At 34.7% G+C, this 14427-nt stretch overlaps 1 protein-coding gene across 2 annotated transcripts in view; it reads left to right on the plus strand.

Moving 5' to 3' along the window:
- Positions 1-14427, plus strand: part of NUP153 (nucleoporin 153) — a 57355-nt gene that overhangs the window by 17848 nt on the left and 25080 nt on the right. The window contains exons 8-13 of one of the 2 annotated variants that reach the window (XM_021712659.1): positions 1499-1645; positions 4343-4392; positions 4667-4769; positions 9460-9597; positions 10584-10691; positions 11784-11871. In XM_021712659.1, the coding sequence (XP_021568334.1) occupies positions 1499-1645; positions 4343-4392; positions 4667-4769; positions 9460-9597; positions 10584-10691; positions 11784-11871 (634 nt within the window). Of the gene's footprint in view, positions 1-1498; positions 1646-4342; positions 4393-4642; positions 4770-9459; positions 9598-10583; positions 10692-11783; positions 11872-14427 lie in introns of both variants that reach the window. The other variant, XM_008058665.1, reaches the window with a different exon arrangement.

Below are 14427 nucleotides of genomic sequence, written 5' to 3' on the forward strand. Positions count from 1 at the left end.
TGCACTCCAGTCTGGGCAGCAGAGTGAGACTCCAACTCAAAAAAAAAAAAAAAAAAATTAGCTTTGGAGGTTACTGTGGAAAAAAATATAATGCTTAATGGTTTGGGTTGATGAGGTATCTTTTTTGTTAGTTTATTTATAGCTGGTTAAGTCTTCTTCATATCCTTCAGGGAAAGCAGATTCTTGGATCCTTACTTGTGAAAGCATTTATTTCAAAACAGAATTTCTCAAAAGTAATTATTAATATTTTCATAATTTTATGAATTAATTGCAGTGACTATATATGAGATATTGGTAAGTTATAATTACTCTTACTGAAAATCTGATGCAGAGAAGAAAGCTAAAATTGAATTTTTTCTTGGAAGCGTATTGCTTCTCAATTTTTAGAGTTACCCAGATGTTTTTAATTAGGCAAGAGAGACCCCATAATTTGCCACTTTGATGGGATTAGTTTAAACTGTTAGCTTTTCTCAAACCCTCATTTACATTAGCTTGTTTTAGAAGTACATTTGAAAAATTGTTATGATATAAATTCTTATCAATAAAAATTTTACTAATGCTTTAGTATCAATAAAGTTTATTAATGGGTGCTATGAAAATGCCAGAGTAAAATATCATAGTTCATGTCCCTGATGTAATCAGAACTGTCTATAAAATGGATTGTCTCATTGAGTAGTTGTAGGATCACACTTGTGAGGAGGATTTAGGGAAGAGCTAGTAACTATACAGAGGCTTTGCCCTGGAAATCAGCGTTGTTCACAGCTGCTGCTGGGTGAAAGGACTCTATTCATAGTATTACAATATTTGGACAAAGTAGGAGCTTTTGGCTTTATAGTGATCTTACACCAACAGGATTTTTACTGTTTTAGGGTAGTAAAGGACCATTAACAAAAGTACACATTAAGTACGTAGATGGTAAAACCAGTTCTTTTCAGAATCTGAGAGTCTTAATGATGACCATTTAGACTTACATTGTAAGATTTTTCGTTTGATTTTTAAATAATAGTGGGAGAAAATCATCTTGTAGAGGGATTTACTCACAGTTTTGGGGATTAAGATACTTTCATAGCTAATTTAAAAATACCTTGTTTGCTGCTGAAAAAATATAAGCAGTAATTTGGGAAAACATGACAGAAGTTAATTTTAGCTTATGCACTTAAAATTCACTCTGAAACAGTTTAGATTTGTGGAACTGTTTTGAATATAGTTCTATTTTGTATGTGCACACGTGTACATGTGTGTGAAGTCGTTAAGTCTAAAATAAAATGTAGTCTATCCATAAAGACTACTATATATGTATATGTGTATATTTATGTATATATGTATATAAATAAATGGATATATATCCTCTTAGTTATTTGTTTGCACCACTGTATATTTCTCTAGGAAGTACTCATGGTCTCTGGGTCACTTTAGCTATTGTTCCATAATTTTTAGTTATGAGTCATTGCTTTATATGAAAATAAATGTTTATCTTTGATTTCTGTTTATCTATAAGGTGGAATCTCAGTATCCCCCTGTTCAGAGACTCATGACCCCAAAGCCAGTTTCCATAGCAACAAATCGAACTATTTATTTTAAGCCATCTCTGACCCCATCTGGTGAATTAAGGAAGACTAATCAAAGAATAGATAAAAAGTACAGTGTGAGTATATTTTCACCAGTCTTTGAATATTGATTAGAATGAATAAAAATAAATAATGTAAAATACAAGTACTCTATCATTGTATTCTAGCAACTATATAGTACGTATAATTTGTGAATTTTAGTGATAATTATCAATTGGTGTGCTTTTTAAAAAATATTTTCTCCCACTTGATTGCCTTCTTTCTTTTCTTACTTTTTTTTTGAGTGAGATTCTCTGTCACCTAGACTGATGGAGTGCAGTGGCGTGATCACGGCTCACTGCAGCCTTAGCCTCCTGGGCTCAGGTGATTCTTCCACCTGGCCTCCAGAGTAGCTGAGACTACAGGTGTGCACCATCACGCCTGGCTTATTTTTTGATTTTTTTGTGGAGATGAGGTCTCACTATGTTGCCTAAGCTGGTCTCAAACTCCTGGGCTCCAGCAGTCCTCTTGCCTCAGCCTCCTAGGGTGCTGAGATTACAGGCATGAGCCAGTGCACCCGACCTTGGTATGCTTTTAGGATAGCTGTCTACTTTGATCAAAGCCTAAGTTAGTGTTTACTAAACAGTAACACATACTCATTGTATAAAATAATTTTTGCCAGATTTGCTTTATCTGTATTTCTTGTTTTGTTAAGCTATCTGAAAGTAAATTGTTGAAGTAAATTTCAGACATGGTGTCTTTTGGTACCTAAGTGCTTTAGCATCTCCTAAGTACCGTCTTATATTATCCCATCTAAGAAAATTGTTATTAATACCTTAAAGTTATCTCATCTAGTCCATGGTCGAATGTTTTTCATATCTGCTTCTATGAACCAAGACCCAAGCAAGGTTCAGATGTGGCTTTTGGTTTTGTTTTTCCAGACCTCATACCCTCACTCTGGCCATATTGATTTTTGATCTTTGAGATAATTCATGTATGAATCTTTTATTTCAAATTTTTAGTTCAGTGATTTGCATATTTGCAGAGTTATTCATCTGTTTATCCATCACAACAATCAGTTTTATAACATTTGTTTCACCATCTCCCACCCCTCAAAAATCTTGGACCTTTAGTAGTCACTTAGCATAATGATTTCAAGGTTCTTCCATGTTGTATAGTATGTTATCAGTATTTTGCTCCTTTTCTCTTTTTAAAGTAAATTTATTATTTTTAATATTTCCTATAATTTTATTTATTTTATTTTTTAAATTTAAAAATGTACAGTACAATTCAGGGTTAGGTATCCAAATGGTCATTATGTGGGTACCCTTGATGAGGTGTGCCCTCCCCTCCCTCCCCTGGCAGTTTTCCACTACTGCTGATCCCCTTCTGTATTATGATAATTCATTCCTTTCCTTTTTATGACTGAATAATATTTCATTGTATGGGTATATCAGATTTTGTTTATTCTTTCATCAGTTGAGGAATATTGGTTATTTTTACTTTTTGGCTATAGTGAATAATTCTGCTATGAACATTTGTGTATAAGTTTTTTTTGGTGGACATATGTTTTTATTTCTCTTGGGTCTGTTTTGGGAGTAGAATTGCTAGATATGTAGGTTTTTGAAGAGACCAGTCCAGTTGTCTTGTAAAATGTCCCATAATCTGGGTTTGTCTGTTTTCGTGTGTCATTTAACTGGAGTGCTTGTTATGTCTATATAGCAGCTTACTGTTTGCACCTTTACTTATATTTAATCTCGTTTCTAGCAACCCAGTTTCTTGAAGAACTCAAAACTTAAAGTTGAAAGTATACTACAGTGATTACCCTTGTACTCCTTTATCTTGTTTTACCAAAAGTCATTAACATTTTCTCATATTTCTTCTTTGCATACTTTTAACTTAACAATGTAAATTAAAAGAAATTTGTTACATAATTTTGTACTTTCACGTATTTGCAAGAAAAATTTCAAGAACTTCACATTTTCTACATTTGCTGAATCTTTTTTCTGTGTTTCCTACAAACAAGGAATTCCCATATATAATGCATAACAGTGATCAAAACCAGGCGGGTCTCGAACTGTCTCCTTTTTCTTTGTAATATATCCCTTCATTTTGAGCACGTTGTTGCTTTTTGATATTATAATTCAGGTTCATCATGTACACTTCCTGCCGTAATCAGCAATATCTCCAAAGAGCCTTGATTCCTTTCACTGGAGGTACTTTAAATTGCAGAAAATTATTTCAAAAGGAATATCTTTTGTATATTTGCTTGCATAATTAATAGGTCAGAAAGAGGGATAAGTAAAAGTAACTTTGTGGTTAGTAAGTGTATTGTTTGTATGCTATCATTTTGTTAAAATGCTGGTTGTCCAGCCTGAGCAACACAGTGAGATCTCTATCACTACAAAAAATTAAAACTTTAGCCAGGCATGGTTGCCTGTAGTCCTAACCACTCATGAGGCTGAGGAAGGAGGATTGCTTGAGCCCAGTAGTCCAAGGATGTAGTGAGCCGTAATCATGCCACCATTGCATTTAGCCTGAGTGACAGAATGAAACCCTGTCTCTTTAAAAAAAAAAAAAAAAAAAAAAAGATTGTGATCGTTAACATTTTTAAAACAATGTATAATCACACTGTAACTCATAGCTACCACTCAGAAGGCAGAGTAGAATTTCAAATTTCAAGAATCAACTAAACATCAAATTTCTGATTTCAGGTATTGAAATTCATGGGAAGAAGGGTGATATTAAGAAGATTAAATAGTAAGCATTTAATATTTTTTTTTTTTCTCCCCTAGACTGAATGTGAAAAAAATATGACAGCAGGACAAAATAGAGAACGAGAAAGGTAATATCATTTCATGTGCAGCTAATCTGCTTTATATTTAATTTGTAAGGATTATATTTGATTTACATATAACTTTTTGAACACTAAGATTAAAAAAAACTGCACAAAAAAATCTGTTTACGTTTTTAAAATCACATTCAGCTGTGCATTTATTTTCCTAGATGTTAGCAGTTCTGATTTGGAGCATTGAGTTATCAAGTTATAGACCAGAATAATAAATCAATTTTTAAAATTTTCTTTTTATTTCTAGTGGCTTTTCACACACAACTTTCAGTTTGCCTGCAGCCAATGGTTTATCTTCTGGAGGAGGTGGTGGAGGTGGCAAGATGAGACGAGAGAGAACACGCTTTGTTGCTTCTAAACCTTCAGAGGAAGAGGTACTTAAAAATATTGTGCTAGCATGCCCAGCTAATTTTTTGATTTATTGTAGAGATGAGGTCTGGCTCAGTTGCCCAGGCTGGTCTCGAACTCCTGGGCTCAGGCAGTCCTCTCGCTTCCGCCTCTCAGAGTGCTGGGATTACAGGCATGAGCCACTTGTGCCTGGTGTCTTAAATAGTCTTGAGGCTTGATAAAAGCTTTGATGTGTTAGTAAGGGGAGTTCTGTACAGGTGGGGTTTGAGGAGACCCAGAGCAAAAATAATCTACCATTGAAAAGTTCCTTCAAAATGTGTGCCAAAAACCTAACCTGGTATCTTAAATTTCATGGGTATCATTTAAAAACAAAACAAAAACCATAATTCTTCTAATAAGAGAATTGGATTGAAATTATTTGGCCCTTGTTACTGCTGTATAGTTTTGCCTGTTTCTAAAACTTATTTAAATAAATTCTTAAGTAGAGTTTACACTGTATGTATTCTTCTCAGTTACCCTTTTCTCCTTTTTTTGGTGATTCTTGTGAAAGGCGACCATGGTTGTTTAATCTCATTGTTATATATTAATTCATTCTACCGTCAGGATAGGATACATTTGGGCTGATTCCTAATGCATGCTAAAGTGAATATGCACTTTTCCTTCTGCATATGTGCAGTGTTTTCTCTATGGTGTATACCTAGGAATGAAATCGTTGAACTATAGGGGATGATTCACATCTTTAAATTTATTAGGTGTTGCTATATTGCTCTTTAAGGTAGTTTTGCAGTTTAAAATTTCTACCACATGACAGCAGATAGAGCTATTTTATCTTTACCTAATATTTGTTTTTGTTGGTTTTTGAATTTTTGCCAGCATGATGGATGTGAGGTGGTATGCCATTGAAGTTTCAGTTTGCATTTTCTTGTTTTGGCGCGCGTGTGGGGGGGGGGGGTGTGGGCATCGTTTTGTGTGATTTCTGGCCATTTGAGTTTCTTTTGATCCGTGTTTTTTGGGGGGTTATTTCTTGTTTCAGAAAGCGTTTTCTTGTTTGGAAAAGATACAGGGACTAATTGAAGATTGGTTCAATCAACTTTTCTGTCTGTATATTGCTCTGTTGTTTATTTTCTCACTACTTTTAGTTGAACACAAGTCTCATTTTAGTTTTTTTATAAGTACATGTTAGCCTAACTAGATCATGTAAGTTTTGATACATATTCCTTTTATTTGTTTCTAATTAAAGTTCATCTATAAACTTCCTCATTCACCTCTCAGTGTTTTAGGAGTGCATTTTTAGGTTTCTAAAAAAATTGGTCTTCTGTTTCTGTTGACTGTGAGATTATGTTTAGTTGAAGTTGTTGGATGTTTTAGTGTTTTCTTCATGTCTTTTGGTATTTTGCTTTACAAACTTAGGGTGGAAGACCTTTTACTTTTGTCTCTCCTTTTCTAGTTAGCAGTTCTGTAGTTGTGCTTCTAGCTCACCAGAATCATGACTTTTTTGGCAGTTTGCACTTTGCTATATAGTCTGCCTACCATGATATCTGGGGTTATAGTTGGAGACTTGACTTGGTTTCTGGTCTGGAGGCTCTGTCTTTCCTTTAGGTTCTGCTTGTCGCTTTGCTGGAGTGTTGTGAAAGGAGGGAATGTATTGACGTACGCTACCATCTCGAGAGAAAACATCAGCCTTGAATGCTGTTGATCATACATACAGTATGTAAAATTTTGTAGTTTTTTATAGTGAGCCAACTTTATTTTGTCATTAAGGCTAGTTACATATAAGAAATGGTTATCTTCACCTTGTGTAAATAAGGACTTTTGCTATCTCATTTGTATAGCATGAAGTTACTCTTTTAGGTGAGTTTTTATATTTCATGGTAAAATTTGAGACTCCCTTTATAAAGTTTATTTATCTCTGCATGAGGAAAACATTAGCTTGGCTTGATGTTTGCCAGGTGACAACATTGTGTAGATTTTGCTCATTTCTCTGTGTTACAAAGCAGGACTCATTGTTCAGTGAGCACTGAAGCCAGTACTGTGGCACTGGGGTTTTAGAAAAGAAAAACTTTATTGTGAGTCTGCGGACAAAAAGGAGATAGGAGTTCACCTCATATCTGGTTTTCTGAACTGACCTTAAGGCAGTATATGAAGGGGACCCAAAAAAGCCCTGGAATTTTTATTGATTAAAAATTGTGTATTCTTACATTTTTAAACTTTAGTTACCTTCAAAGTAACTCTGTTTGATGCAAGACACCAATCGAGATGCTTTTTTCACTGCTCTAAACAGTTTTTGAACTTGTCGGTTTTGATGCCTTTTAGTGCTTCTACTGGTTTTTGTTTCACCTCTTCCACACTGACAAAACGTTTCCCTTTGAGGACTATTTTCATCCAGAGAAGCCAAAAAAAAAAGTTGCTCAGGGCGAGATCAGTTGAATAGGGAGGATGGGGCATGGAGGTCATGCCAGTTTTGTGTTCAAAAGCTGCTGAACACTCAAGTGTGGTCAGTCTGGGCAGGTACACTTGTAAATCCCCCATTAGGAAATGAAAGAATCTTCAAAAAAATTCCCTGAAACCCAACGTAGCCTCTCACAACAATGCTGGCTGGTACACTGATGCTGAACACATACTTAGTGGGGGATGCCTATACTACAAGAGGCCTGCTCTCCAAAAAATAATTCTGATTATTTTGGGTCCCCTCTATTATTTATTAGGAAAGGTTTAGAGAACTAGATTCTGGGATTAGCCACGTTGGTAGAAGGAAAGAGGAGATCTACAAAGTCCTTGGGTGAGTGTATTTGACTAGCCTCTCCATGGGTTACATTTGCAAATTCTCAAGGAGTTAGTATGAAACGTGGTGGAAATTTGAACTGAGATGTCCAGAAGTTCATTCTGTGCAGACTGTAGTTAGCCATATCTGTCCCAACTGATTTCAGCCAATTTTGTTATCTTAAAAGTGGGAGGAATTTTAGAAAGCTATTTTCCTCATGTGTCATCCTGTAAGCTCAAAAATACATTAATCATGACTGGGCTAGTCAATGATTTAACCTTCAGTTTCAGTTTTCAAATATAAAATTTTTAGATCTTAAGCTTCATGAAGCTCAGATTGATAGATGTAGCTTAATTATTTTTTTAGCTGTCTTTCAGATAGGTGCTCAGTGTGGCTTTGCTATATTGAACAGTTTATTTTAGTAAAATTTACTTTTGCTCTTACTGTCTGGTATACTGAGAATTTTTATGAAAAACGTATTCCCATTCTTCTAAACTTATCACCTCCTCCTTTAGGCCTCCTCTTTTTTGTTCAGGCCAATTGCCATTTTTGCATCCCAGCATGCCTCACCCAGTCCCTTCCATCCTTGGTTCTGTTCCACGCTGGAGTTACAGTCTCCATATTTCTGAGGAAAGAAGTACTAATGGGGTAGCTGCCCTAAATTTTGTGTCTAGCATGTGTTTTTAATCTATTTTATCTGTAAGAGCCTTTACTTTGCTTTTGATTTTTGAATCAACTTTACAGAGATGTAATTTATTTACAATAAACTGCATTCAATTGAAGTATTAAGATTCTTTTAGCTGGCAGGTACTTACCCAAATTAATTCTTTTAACGGGCAATGCACTCATTTGAACTCAAATCCTTTCTCCTTTGTGATGAGCAGCAACTGAAACTCTAGTTTTATTAGACTGCTTGGGTGTCTGCCTTAAACCTGTGTAGTTATGAGATTTGGGTGGTTTATATGCAGACTTTGGGGTTCCCCTTCTGTGATTCTTCATTTTTGCATCTACCCTCATTTTCTAGCCAATTCCTCAACTAACTGGTTTGTAGGTTTCTCTCAGAACTTCAGTGACACCAGTGAAGAGAACAGGAAGCTCACGTAGTACCCTTCTGGTCTTTCAAATGTCCTCTCTTACCTGGTTTCTTGCCTTTAGTTGCTCTGCAGTATTTTCAGATGATTGTTTTTTATATGTTTTCCAGACCGTATAATTATCTGTCATTAGAGTATTGGTCAGATATAAGTTATTCAACCATTAGCAGAAGCGGAACTTCTTTTGTTTGCTCTTAATCTGGATCTTTAGAGATTTGGGGTGTTTTGTTCTATTGGTTTAAAAATGAAGGTGGTTCCCCAGACTCCTCAGTACTGACAGTTATTAAATACTGTTTGACGCGCCCAGAGCATACAATAGTTCCCCTCATCTGCGGGGGGGATATGTTCCAAGACCTCCAGGGGATTCCTGAAACTACTAAACTCTATATCTGTCATGTTTTTTCCTATACATACATACCTGTGATAACGTTTTAATTTATGAATTAGGTACAGTCAGATTAACAACAGTAGTAATAAAATATAACAATATACTTTAATAAAAGTATAGGAACGTAGTTGCTCTCAAAATATCTCATTGTATATAATATTTTTGGATCATGATAGACTGTGAGTAACTGAAACTGGAAATCGAAACTGCAGATAAGGGGGAACTACTGTATATAACTTCATGTTTCATATTAATACTATAATTATGGCATAGAGTAAATTTTTATTTTCTTATTTTTGCCAATTAGGAAATTGGTGCTGAGGGCAGTTAGGTTTTCAAAGTCACATGACTGGTTGGTGACACAGCTCCATTTGTACGTTTACCTATGCCTTCATTGAGTCTACCTGAAAATAAGTAGAGATAAAATAATGACATGAAGGATGAAATATATCATTATAAAACATGTTGTGTTTTAGGAAATGGAAGTACCAGTATTACCGAAAATCTCTCTGCCAATCTCTAGTTCTTCACTGCCTACCTTCAATTTTAGTTCCCCTGTGATCACAGCTTCTTCTCCATCACCTATGAGCCCATCTCAATCATTAACGAACAAGGTACAAAACTATTGTATAAATAGAGGTGATTTTTGTTCTTTCTTAATTCCTTATTTTTAAAAATTGAATACTGTACTCTAAACTGATTTTTTTATTGTGAAAATTAATAACTCATAAGCAGAGAAATGAAAAAGATTTTGCTGTTTTTAAAAAAGTGTGTCTTGGACACATTGTAATGGAGTGTTCTTCAACTCTTATGTAGTGCATTAGAGGATGAGATGACTATAAATTTGTTTTCAAACAGTGCTTCCAAAGATTTTTTTTTTTTTTGGTGGGAATGGACTTTATTTTTTACTTCTCAGGTAGGCTTAACATCTTTAACCTCTGAGATGATTTTGCTTCCTTTCTGGTGTTTACTTTTTCTGAACATATTATTATAGATGTTACTTTTTTCCATTAGACAAATAGTCATCTCTAAGATTGTGTGTACTCCTAAGAGGAGGCAAGATTTTATACCAATTATAGGATCGATCTATCTAATCTATCTTTTTTGTCTTTCTGTCTTTCTATCTGTCTTATCTATCATCCATCCATCTATCTAGCTATCTAGCTATCTAGCTATCTAATCTATCTATCTGAGTTCGAGTCTTACTCTGTTGTCCAGGCTGGAATGCAGTGGCACACTCATGGCCACCATGACCTGCTGGGCCCAGATGACCCTTCCGCCTCAACCTTCCAAGTAGCTGGAATTACGGGCACGTGCCACCATGCCCAGCTAATTTTTAAAAAATTTATTGTAGAGATGAGGTTGCCCAGGCTGTGGGCTCAGGCAATCCTCTCACCTCAGCCTCCTAAAGTGTAGGGATTATAGGCGTGAGCCACCACACCTGACTTGTTTTAGGATTTAAAGCAATTTTAGTCTAAAAAAAAAAAAACATGCTTTTAGCTTCTTTAGAATAATTAATTAGCTTTAAGGACTATTTTATTGTTGATTTCTTTTTCTAAATATCTCTTTTTGTATCACTTTTTAATATTTTTAAAATTAGGTACAAATGACCCCTCTGAGCAGCACTGGCAGTCCTGTGTTTAGATTTTCATCTCCAATTGTAAAATCTACTGAGGCAGACGTACTACCTCAGTCATCTCCATCATCTGTAAGTAGTAAGCAAGGAATAGTTCATATTTATTGATTTCAAAGATATGTTATAATTTGTAATCAGTCTAAGATGCCATTGGTAAGAAACCTTATTTTCCTTTCAACTTAAGTATTCAATGTATAGAGAACTTTTGAACAATCATATTCTTCTCTAAGTACATATATGTATATTCACATTAATTTTCTCCAGTACCATTTGAAAGTTAAAATACAGACTTTTGATTGCCTTAATTCTTCTTCATGTATCCTTTAAGAAAAAAGGACATTCCTTTGTATCCCCACAATATAGCTATCATACTTAAGAAATGTAGCATGATATAACAATAACAACATAGTTAGTTTTAAATTTCCCAATCATTCCGACTTTCCTTTAATTGCTGTTTTATTTCTCTTGGCCCTAGATCCAAGTAATAACTAGCTCTGATCAACTAAATTATATTGCCTTTAATTAAAATACGTCCCTTGATTCACCTTTAATCTAGAAAAGTTCTGGTCTCTTTTTATGTCTCACAATAGGTATTTGTTTGTTTCTTCATGATTAAGAAAGGAACATTTTGGGTAAAAATAATGATAAGTTTAATATCCAAGTTGCCTCAGATTCAGCATGCTGACTTTTTTTTTTAGCATGACACTTATTTTTGACTATGCCCTTGTTTTCTGACATAACTAGATGTTACTGATCAAATGTAATTTCTCTACCACATGATTGAAATATATCATTTGTCCCAAAAGCCTCATACTTTTTATTAGAAAATGGCGTTCTGAAACCCAGAACTAGGCATTAGGAGCACACTATTATTTTACATACTATTTTTTGGGGGGAAAAAAGCCTAAGCAATTGAAAATGCTGTCTGTTAAACTATGATGTTGTCATTCAATATAAGAAAAATCTTAATTTTAGAGATTATAAAATATGATAAACTATCTTAAAATGAGTAAAATGTAGTGTATTTTTAGACTTGGAATAAAAATAAACTTTGTTTTATTTGTATATATATAAACTTATTTTACTTTCTCCACAAGACCCTCTGAAAATTGCTATTTGTTTAAAACTAAATTGACACTTAAAGGATATCTTTTCTCTCTGCAGATGGGATTTACATTTAGTGTGCCAGTTGCAAAAACAGCAGAATTTTCTGGCTCTACTAGTACTTTAGATCCAATTATAAGTAGTTCAGGTAAGTAAAAATTTTGAATACATTTTTACATAAAAACAGTTGCATGCATAGATTAGTATTTCAAATCTTTCACTTTTGGTAATTCTTATAAATGCCTTCATTTGAATGAAGTTAGCTCTGAAAAGCAAGTAGAGTTATTAGCAGCCGTTTGACAGTGCTTTTTATTAATTATCTTTAGAGATACTTAACTCCCTAAATGTGTTACTGTGTGATGAGGATAGGCATAGTAGCAAATTTATCTACTATCTTTGTTTAGCCTCAATAAGGTGACAATTCTGTTACAAATGAAGTTTTATTATAAGAAATTAAGGGTTGCCTACATTATAATTGTAGAGGATTTCATCTTTATTTTTTACTGTTCAATTCACAAGCACTTTTATGTTTAAAAGTTATGCTGACCAGTGTGAACCATGTTACATAATTTCAGTGTTTTTTTTGAGCTGAGGTCTAACTCTGTCACCCAAATTGCTGTGCAGTGGCACAATGATGGCTTACTACAGCCTCAATTTCCTGGGCTAAGGGGGTCCTCTTTCCTCAGCCTCCTGAGAGACTGGGACTATAGGTGCATACTAGTGTGGCCCACTAATTTTACTGATTTTTTTTCTTTTCTTTTTTTTGTGGAGATGGAGTCTTGCTATATTGCCCAGGCTGGTGTCAAACTCCTGGTCTCAAGTGATCCTCCCACCTTAGTCTCCCAGAGTGCTGGGATTACAGGTGTGAGCTACTATACCTAGCTGTGATAGCATAATTCCTGAATGGAAGAAATCAATATCATTGAGGAAAATAAATGAGTAATCAGATAATTAAAACATAAAATTTTATTATGATAGTGGTGGTTTTTGCTTACATTTTTGGTGTTTGGGAAATGCAGAAACATCTGGATTGAGTTACTCAGGTCAAGCATTTTACCCAAGAAATAAACACCAAGTACAAGGGCACAGGAACATGAGAAAAACCATGGCACACTTTGAAAATTGAAAATAATTTATCATGAGGTTTTTTGAAGTAGCTTTATATTCTAAAAGTTCTTAAGTGCCATGCAGATCAATTGTATTTTATGCTGCCTGTAGTAAGGAGAAACTGAATGATTTTTACATGGAGATGCGTTGGGTGTGCATGTAGTGACAGCAGTTTGCCGAGTACTGGAGTAGAGTATTATAGTCAGAGATGTGAGTTGGGGGTTCTTCCCCTACCCAGAAGTCTATGCTGGGTTGTGGAATTTTAAAAAACTAGATCCTTCCTTAAAAGATAGATTTAAAGCAAAAAAAGTAAGGACATAAAAGCTGGAGAGTTATCTTGGGTTTTGGATGATCTGGAAGATAAGAGCATAGATTATGAAAGTGGCCCAAAATAAGAATTTGGCTGGAATTTTTGAAATTATTTTTTATTGAACAAAACAACTTTGCGTAATAGATAGTAACAAGCAGTTTCAGGTGTACTTATCACAAAAGTTTTTATTTTCTTTAATATTGTGCATTTAAGAGGAATAATCTTCAGATTACCTATTTCATTACTTGTTATAAGGAAAGGCATTAAAATCTTTCCCAGCCGGGCTCAGTGGCTCAGCCTGTAATCCCGTGCCTTTGGGAGGCTGAGGTGAGTGGATTGCCTGAGCCCGCAGGTTCGAGACCTACCTGGGCAACTTGGCGAGATCTCATCTCTACAATAAATCAAAAAATTAACCGGGCGTGGTAGCGCGTGCCTGTAGTTCCAGCTACTTGGAAGGCTGAGATGGAAGGATCGCCGGAGCCTAGCAGGCGAGGCTGCGGTAGCCAGGAGCGGCCACTGCACTCCAGTCTGGGCGACAGAGTGAGACTCCAACTCAAAAAATAAAATAAAATAAAATAAAATCTTTCCCACTTTTTGCTAATGCTTTACTAATGGTAACTGAATGAATAACAATATGTTACAATAGTTTTGTTTCATTACATCTCAGGAAATCACCTAGATTTTTAAGAAGTTAATTGTGAGTGGCATATATAGAATTGTGTGTTGTCACTTTGACAACTCCGATTCTTACCACTGTCATTTAGGAAAGCTGATTGAAAATGAGGAAATAATGATTAATTACTTTGTGACAGGATCTGATTTTTTCATTACCTTTTTTTCTCATCTCTTAGAGTATACATTAGGGAATCCTAAAAAAATTTACCTTAAATTACTAAGAGCAATTCAATTTTGATTATAAAGGAAGATATGTGATAAAGTGATTGAAGTCTAATTTTTTTTTTTTTTTTTAGACAGTTGTAGCTGTGGTGATTGTTTTGGGGGAGTGCACACATTTTTTGTAATTGAGAGATAATTGACATGACACAGCCATTTAAAAATAATTCAGTGACATTCAATATATTCACAATGTTGTGCAGTCACCACTTTTATCTAGTGCCAAAATATTTTTATCACCCCATAAAGAAAACATTGTATTTGTTAAGAAGTTACTTCCCATTCAGTCTTCCCTCAGGTACTGCAACTTGTGTTCTGTCTCTGGGGGTTGACTTATTCTGGATATTTCATATAAGTGAAATTATATAATGTGACTTTCTGTGACTGATTTCT

Source organism: Carlito syrichta, unplaced genomic scaffold (assembly GCF_000164805.1).
Source record: "Carlito syrichta isolate Samal-C Ts95f unplaced genomic scaffold, Tarsius_syrichta-2.0.1 Scaffold303572, whole genome shotgun sequence".
Taxonomy (NCBI): domain Eukaryota; kingdom Metazoa; phylum Chordata; class Mammalia; order Primates; family Tarsiidae; genus Carlito; species Carlito syrichta.